This window comes from Rhinolophus sinicus, chromosome X, assembly GCF_036562045.2.
Source record: "Rhinolophus sinicus isolate RSC01 chromosome X, ASM3656204v1, whole genome shotgun sequence".
NCBI lineage: Eukaryota > Metazoa > Chordata > Mammalia > Chiroptera > Rhinolophidae > Rhinolophus > Rhinolophus sinicus.
This window is the reverse complement of record NC_133768.1, coordinates 291,234-300,078: the sequence shown is the minus strand read 5'-3', so window position 1 is coordinate 300,078 and position 8,845 is coordinate 291,234. Positions and strand designations below refer to the sequence as shown.

At 35.8% G+C, this 8,845-nt stretch overlaps 1 protein-coding gene across 1 annotated transcript in view; it reads left to right on the top strand.

Moving 5' to 3' along the window:
• Window positions 1-3,784: 3,784 nt before the first annotated feature.
• Window positions 3,785-8,845, top strand: part of LOC141569712 (heat shock transcription factor, Y-linked-like) — a 45,913-nt gene continuing 40,852 nt past the window's right edge. The window contains exons 1-2 of the mRNA XM_074324046.1: window positions 3,785-4,297; window positions 4,779-4,962. Coding sequence (XP_074180147.1) covers window positions 3,785-4,297; window positions 4,779-4,962 — 697 coding nt within the window. The remainder of the gene's footprint in view (window positions 4,298-4,778; window positions 4,963-8,845) is intronic.

Genomic DNA, 8,845 nt, shown 5'->3' with positions numbered 1-8,845 from the left:
AAGCTGGGATTCCTAGGTTATGTTTGGTAGCTTGGAACAAGCAGTCCCTGCTCAAAAGTAACATGGGTGATCTAGGATTACCAGGTTGCTCATGGCAGTTAGGAGACACTCAGAACTACAGCAGTTCAGAGTAACCTAAAGATTTGTAGAACCACTCTTACACTAAGAGGATATTTATGGAGCTGTTTGCTGTTCCCATTGACTTTCAGGACCACTGTGAAGAGCTGAGGCCCACCCAGGAGACACTATGCCAATCAGTGTACAGTCATGACCACCATACATATATATAAACCGTGAGAGGAAGCCAATGACCATGTGGAGGTATGCAAGAGGACCAAGGATTTATGAGGATTACACAAACATTGAGGATCACCAGGAAACTATTAGGACCACCATGGGCTGTCAAGTACCCAGAGGGTGCTTATCAGCACAGGGTTTCACAGGACACATCTAAATGTAGAACTGGGAAACTCAGCAAAAGTAAAACTTTCTGAGGAATATGCAGACACTCCCCCAAACCTGGCAGCACTCAGAAACAAGAGGATACTATCAGGTCCACCAAGAACAAACAGGAACATGATGGGACAATATGGCATACCCCCTGCACCATGGAACACTAGACAGTTTTCATGAATATGAACAAGTACTAAGGATCTTCAGGGCATTGTCATGACCACCAGAAACAATCAGGGCAAATTGGGGCACTTGACACAATTAGTAAACAACCAATTTACTCAAAAGTTTGACAGGACTATCGGGGACCTGGTAATAATAGCAGAGTCCCTTGTGAGTAGCATGAGAATCTGAGAAAAGGCAGCATGCTATCATGACTGCATAGACACTCAAAACAATCAGAAGCTCTTCAGGACAAAGAGGATGCTCTCAAACAACTGGGAAAATGTCCAGATGATGAGAACCTACAGAGGAACACTAGACAGCTATCAGAACTATCAAGAGGCCATGAAACAACCGAGGAATTGGACATTTATGTGAACGTGTGCCAGAACCACTGAGATCTTTCCTCTACCACAGGTAATTGGGACCAAAATGGGGGACCAAGGACCACCAGACAATATTGAAGATACCCTAGAAACAAGAACCAATGCCTGAGGTACACAGGATGAAAGGGTGCTCAAAACCAACATTGCCCAGCATGGAAGAACAGGATAAACTCAGATTGACCGGGGGTAATCCAGCACAAAGGGGAAGCATAATCTCTTGAAAAGAGTAATCAGTAAACAACACTGTTTGCCCATTGGACACATTGTGCATTTAGGAATAATTGCAGGAACTCAAAAGTACCAGAGTCTTTCACATTCTTCAAGGAACTATCAGGATTAGTCTACAGTACTGAAAAATACCATGGATCACTCTAACTCCAAATACCTTGTCAAGAAGACCAAAAGTGCACAGAGAATAAACACATTCTCAGGACAAACAGGGGTCTATACTGAGGAGCAGAAGGACTCATAATGATTATGAAGCATTCAGGAACGTGTGGTGTTACCCAAAAGGAGGAGCACCCAAAACATCCAAAAAAGTACTCAAGGTGACCAGAGAGCTATCAGGAAGACTAGAGGGATCCGACAATTATTAGGGGTATATTGTGAGCATGTGGGGAAAATCAGTACCATGTCTGCTACTCAGGACAATCTAGTGACCCTCAGAACAAATGAGGAATACACAGGTTGTACATTAGTTACTCATTTCCAGGTTTTCACCAGGAACACAAGAACCCAAACAGGATTACAGGTAAGTGCCAAGGATAAGTAGTGGTCTCTTTGAACTTGTTTGGTGTCACTAAAAACAAGCAGGAGTTTCTCAGAACTGCCATTACACTCTGAGGATCACCAGGTTACTCTCAGTATCCTACTCTTAGAACAACAAGAACATAACAGGAACTTAGGGCATACAAAAGAGAAGCAGAGGTACTGGCTTTAGGGTACAGTGAACATCTATGTTTTTATAACTTCACTTTTGGCATTAGTTATTTTATTTTTGGACACACCTTGGCTAATTAATGAGAGCCATATTTCCCATGAGTTGGGAATTGTCTTAGATTTTTTTTCTATAACACTGAAATAATGTAAATGACCATGAAGATTTATTTTGCAAACATACATCAGTGTTAGGTCAAAAATCTTTATCATCTCTAGTCTAACAATTAGATATGAAAATGTGTTATTACATATTAAGAAGCAATCTCATGATTGCTAACATAATCATTAGGATTCAGTTATTTTATGCCTTATAATCCAGTTTTAATTTAAACTCTATGATCATTACAAAATTATTGACAACTTTTTGTAGTTTAAGTGTTATCAAATTGAATGCAGCTGACAATTCATGTATCCCTTTAAATGATATACTCATGATTACCATTGTGCACAGGAGTACCTTTGGAATTTAGGACACTCTTAGGTTGACTATGTAATTGGAGGGCACTCTAGATACACAGGGATGGCATAGGCACACCAGGGGGTGATGATGACAATCATACATTCTCCAGAAATGCAGGCAGCAATAAAAATTACCATGCTGATATCAAGACAATCAGGAAACAGTCATGATGACCTGATGTTCCTCAGGACGAGCATGAGGGACTCAGGAAATGCAGGAGACCCAAATAAATCTAAGACTCTCAGGAAATTCAGAGGTCATACACAAAAACTGGGCTGGATGAAAATTATGAGGGAAAGATCAACACAACCAGGATTATTTAAAACCACAGAGAAGACTTAGGACCACCAGGAAACATCCATTATCACAAAGGGGCTATTAGGATTATTAAAAGTCACTCAAATACAGGGGGTACTCAAAAGCAGCAAGGGTTTCAGGACCATCAGGGTGTGCTCAAGAAACCAGGGCCAGCTCAGGGATACCAGGAGTTACCGAGGAACTACAGGAGGTATTCAAGGGCACCAGGGCACAATCAGATGACCACAAATGTTTTAGGATTAACAGGGTCCTTTTGACATCACCAAGAAATGATAATTTGCACACTATATATTCCTTTTTTTGTGTAATATGGGAAAAAGTATTAAAACATATTGATTACACTTGTAACACTGTATTATCCTTGTCTGTTTGTTTAACACTGATAGGATCTCCACTTTTAAATAATTGATTTTATATGTACATGTACTTATTTACACAGGGAACAAAAAAATAATATTATAAGACTGTGTGTGTAAAAATGTAATAAATATGTGGTGATTGCACAGCCATGCATGTAAAACAGATAATGTGAACCATTTTTATTTTTAAATGCATATGGGAAAAAATCAACTATGTTGTGGCTTTTACAATCAAAATTATACTTTCACACCCATAACCTTAATATACACAGCATTTATACATATACAGTAGAAAATACCACACTATATATAGTCAATTGCTTTGCCTGTCTCATTTTGTGCATTATCCATTCATTACACTTGAATACATGGGTATAAAAGGTAAGAAATGGTATTGACTTAATGAACCACCCAAATGTACAGACTAAAAAATCCTGTGGCAGTATTTTGCACACCAGAATATATGCATAACCAGCCTATATTTATTTGAATTGAATAAAATGCATATGGAGAAAAATACCGTGGTGTTATGTAATACGCTGTTGCTAGGAGACCAGTAGGTCTTGTGACATCACACCTGCTTAGGTAGAAATCCATTGTGAAGATCTGTAGAGTTTACATGAGTAGGCCTGCCAAGCCAACATTTGAAGCTTCAGGATTCAAGTCCACTCAGATGAGTAAACTAGGTGAAGAAAAGTTGATTCGAAATGACACATGTTTCTTCAGGCAATCAAAGTGTTTCTACTAAAGGAGGATCTGCTGCTTCAGAAAACTCCATTGTATCTTTAATGAGAGAACATTCATTTACTGAGAACATGGACTTGAGGGCTGTGATCGAAGAAAAGGCATTTTTGTGTCTCTCTGAAGGATCCTTGATTAGAAAACCATATTATAAGTACTGTGATTCTGAACCGGAGGAAGAGAATGATTTTTGCTTTATGAACTTTCCCAGAAAACTTTGGAAAATAGTTGAAAGCAAGCACTTTAAATCTATCTGGTGGGATGAGAATGGAACTTCTATAGTGATTGATGAAGATCTTTTTAAAAAAGAAGTTTTGGAAAGAAAAGCCCCTTTCAAAATATTTGAAACAGGAAGCATGACAAGTTTAATTCGACAGCTAAACCTCTATGGATTTAGGAAACTGGGGCAGACTCTTCAAAGATCTGCTTCCCTACACGACTTTCTGGAAGAAGAAAAGGCAGTCTCTGTGTTCAGCAAGGTAGTATAAAATTCAGTTTTTTAAAAATTCTATTAGGGTAATAGAAATTATTCTAATAGGATAAAGTCTATAAATAGATTTGTTGAACATTATATAAAATTAATGGATTTATTTCATTTCAAAGTATGTAAAAGTGATGGGCACTCTGGATTATGAGAAAAGTTGAAAACACTTAAGAAATTTGTTCACTGATCCTTTAAACAGACAACTCATTTTTTCACTTGAGTGTATAATATTTAAATTTATATTTCTAATAAGTGTTTTTAAGTTATATTATATTGGGGGGGGATAATGTTAGTAAAGTTATATCCTGAAATCAATAAATAATTTTTGAAAAGAGTGAACACTGTAAATTTATAGATGACATTGTCTTTGAATAAGTTCTTGATATAAGATTTTAGAGCTTAGGTTCTTTATTGGTTCTTTTAGTTCTTGTACCTTTCTTTATATGTCAGTAAATAACTGTCTTTCATCATTTTAGTTACACTCCTATCAAAATCCAAACTTTCAACAAGGCTGCCCCCATCTTTTACTAAGAATGAAAAGAAGAATTGGGATGAGAAATGCTTCTCAATCATTTGCATCAGTTCAAGATTTCAATAATAAGCACTTTAAAGCAAAGTATTATGTAAATAATCATAATTCTAGTTTTCTTGCTGACAGAAGTAAACAATGTATACTTCCAAACTCCACACATTTAAAAGATGCCACAAAAGATGAAGCCACCTTTGAATCACAGAATGACTGACAAGACTATTAAACAAAACAAAGATTAAAATGTAGTTGACAAATATCAGCAGAAGTCAGCATACAGTTTATTTCAACAATAAACTTACATGTTTAACTTTGTGGTTTATTTGTCCTTTTTATAAGAAATACTTAGGTTTCAAAAGATGCCTTCTTTTGTGACAGGATCCTAAATCTACACTTTATATTTGGCTATATTGTTCATTTGAATGGCATATTCAACACCATTCCTTCTAAGTAAATGACTTCTTACTGTTTTTTTTTAAAGAGAAACTCATGCTTGTAACAAAGATGAAAGCGGACTGATGACATTTCTGGAAAACCCCATGAGAAATTGAATGATGTCCTAAATTAGGAATGCTTGAAATGGATTCTTACATATCAAATTATGTAACATATAGTAATTATTTTCTGTTTATTCATTTCACTTTTTTTTAATTCCAGTGTTTTTTACTTCTAAGTTTTGGATTGCATTGGTAGAGGTCATCTTCTTTTCCATATATCTCATATTTAAAAATATAGCATAGTCTATCAAGCTAAATATCCTTGATTGCCATTACACCACAATCGTTCTAATGAAATAATAAATATCAAAGAATATTCTCATGGATTTCATGACTATCAGCACCTGGTGGTCTTCTTTTATTGTAATCCACTCAACACATTCCTACATATTCATGTCTCCATTCCCTGCCTTCATAGTTCTGCTCCATAGTTTTTAATGTACATATGTATATTGTTTTTGTTCCATCCAAATACAAGCTGAATTCAATACACTTATATTCAGTGTCATTTTTATTTTGAACACATAGACATTACTTGGCTAGTGTGTTCCTTGAAAATGTGGCATCTGTTGATCTTAAGGGCTCCATAACTTCAAATTCTACTGCCCATTAAGAGATGGTTTCAGAAAACAATTTTCACCCATTTAGATTCCTGTCTTACACCCTTTTTTCCAGATTTTCCCTGACATTAGAAGTCTTTCTTGCTTCCTATTTATAAGTGAACCCACCTTGGAGCAGGTGTAATATTTTTGAGAAGGGTTTTCCCCTCTTTTCATTCTCTAACTAGTGCATCAGCAAAGCTTTAGCACTGTATATTTCAGGCAATATATGATTAGTGTTTTTTGAATGAGCATTAAATTGGATGTGAATGAGACTAATTAAAATCTATTTTCTTTGCCAAATACAGCAACACTTCAATGATTGTCAAGAAATATCTCTTTGGTTTTAAATTCTCAACCCAAACTGTTTGTTTTCATTAGCAATGAGATAGATGAGCAGCTGCGGAAGCCTCTTTGCCTCTCACTGAACCTAGGTTATGCAGATAAAGAAAATATTATTTGTAATGATTTTATATTGCCAAATGTTTAAATGCTGCTCTATTCCCATTTTGGACAGTTTTTCTGTATTTTTCACCCAAAGTAATTTTTTCAATCCATGTACATGTAACTCTATTTGTTTGTATTAGCCTCTACTCACACTGAAGCTTCATCCAGAAAATTCAGTTTGGATTATAAATTTTCAATGTAGTCCTATATCTGTCACAGAACCTATATTTCTACAAAAGTATATTCAGTAAGAGCCAAAGTGATGAAGCTTCTCAGTTGAAATCATGGTAGTATACAATGAATTCATCTGTTCAAATTGTGTGGAGTATTTCGAAATCTGTCCTATGAGAGTCAATACCAAATATCTGCAAATGTTAGGAAATAGAGATATCTACGAAATACTTTGTCTTTTTGTGTTGTGTTAAACTCGGATGTGAAATGCAACAATGGCAATTGAACTGCAAAGCTAAGTGCACCTTAGGCAAGACCAGATGGTCTGAGATATTTGACCAAAATCATATGTTTATGGCAACAGGAATGTAAAATCAACAATGTATGTTCAAAAATGTCAGCAATGCCAAGACAACTTTAATTGCCCTGGGAAGATGCAAATCAGTCAGTTCACTTTGTGGTTACATCTCATGTAATGTGGCATTTACAAAGAGATAAATTGGGCACGTGAACCATATTTATAAGAGTTCTTTAAAAGGAGGCTTTACCTGGGTCACACAGAGTGTCCAAATTATTAAGCTTGAACCATGATGGGAGAAGTGCTGTCATATGCAGTGAAAACCTGAAATTCAGGTAGGCTGCATTAGCAGCTCATCTTCAGAATCTTCATCAGACAATTAATCTATTCATGTGCATTTTCAATGTAATAAATGTATGCCAAACTTCTGCTGCAGGTTTTCACAACTACAATTAAAGAGAAATATATTTGATTTGTCAGTATGTAGTTTTCCATCAGGAAACAACTAATCTTGAAAACAGTTTCAGATTGGCCTGGAGGTAAAAAACAAAACAAAACAAAACAAAAAAACACTTAGTGAGATGAGTTCTGCCAAATAGTCTGTCCACTGAGTATTTATATTTGCATAATTGTAACAGGTACTGAAGTTGAATAGCTAGACAGGTCAATAGACACCAACAAGTTTTGACTCAGCTGAACCTGTAGATATGCACCCTTTCTGCAAGGTACAGCTTTAAGAATTGAATGTCACATTGATCAACCAACTGTGAATTGCCTCATTGGGTAAAAGAAAAATTTCCTTGGGATAGAGAAAATATCTGCTTGTGGAAAACTGGATTGAAGCTGGAGCCAAGCTACTTCAGTCTGATTTGTGCATATTCTTCTCCACAGTGAATGGTGGTTTTAAGATTTCCTTGTAAGGTTTTGGTGAACTTGTCTGTTCGTACATGTCATGTTTGATACCACATACTTCATCATTATAAGACCTCTGATTAAACACAACAGGAATATTCCCTACCAGTTCTAAGTTGTCATAAAATATTTTTTCCAACACTTTTGGAAGATTCAGTAACCAGAAATAATTTATTGTAGAAAAGGTCTCAGTCTTCAGAACAGAGGAGCCTTATACCAACTCATCCACTAGTCTTCTAAACAAATTTGATAAAAGTGCAAGGAGTATTTTTAAATTGTTAATCTAATTATTTGAACCCACATAAATGTATTGCTACAAAGCACATCTTGCTCTGAATTCCATTCTGAGCACCAAAAAATTGATAGCTGTGTACAACATGAGAGACAGCTGTTTAGTGAGCATGTTGCTGTTTCATAGGTGTTGACATTATAATGGCTCTATGCCAAAGACAAAGATCTTTTTCTAATATTAAAAAGCAATTGCAATATTTACCTGAGCCTTTTTTTTTTCATTATAGTTTCTTGTAGTGACAATTGTAGTTATGGAGTTTTCAGGTGTACAAGTCTGTAATACACCCAGTGTTCATTCTCTTTCCATCACCACATAGTGGACCTCCTTTACCTCATCTACCACTCCCCACCCTCCAACCCCCACCACTAAAGTATTGTCTGTGTCTATGAGTTCTTGTTTCTTCATTTGTTTATCTTTCTCTTTACTTGTTCTCAGTTTTATACACCCCGTGTCAGTGAAATCATATGGTTCTCAACAATTTCTGTCTGACTTATTTTGCTCAGTATAAAAATCCCAAAATCCATCCCTGTTGTGAGAAACATTATTTCATCTTTTCTTGTGGCAGAATAGTATTCCATTTTATATATATACCACAACTTCTTTATCCAATCATCTATCGAAAACGACTTTGGTCATTTCTGTGTATTGGTCACTATAAATAAAACTGCAATGAACACTGGAGCACATATATCTTTACATACAAATGTTTTCCGGTATTTTGGATACATACCCTACAGCACCTATAAAAGAGGGATTGCTGGGATATATGGTAATTCTGTTCTTAATTTTATGAGGGAT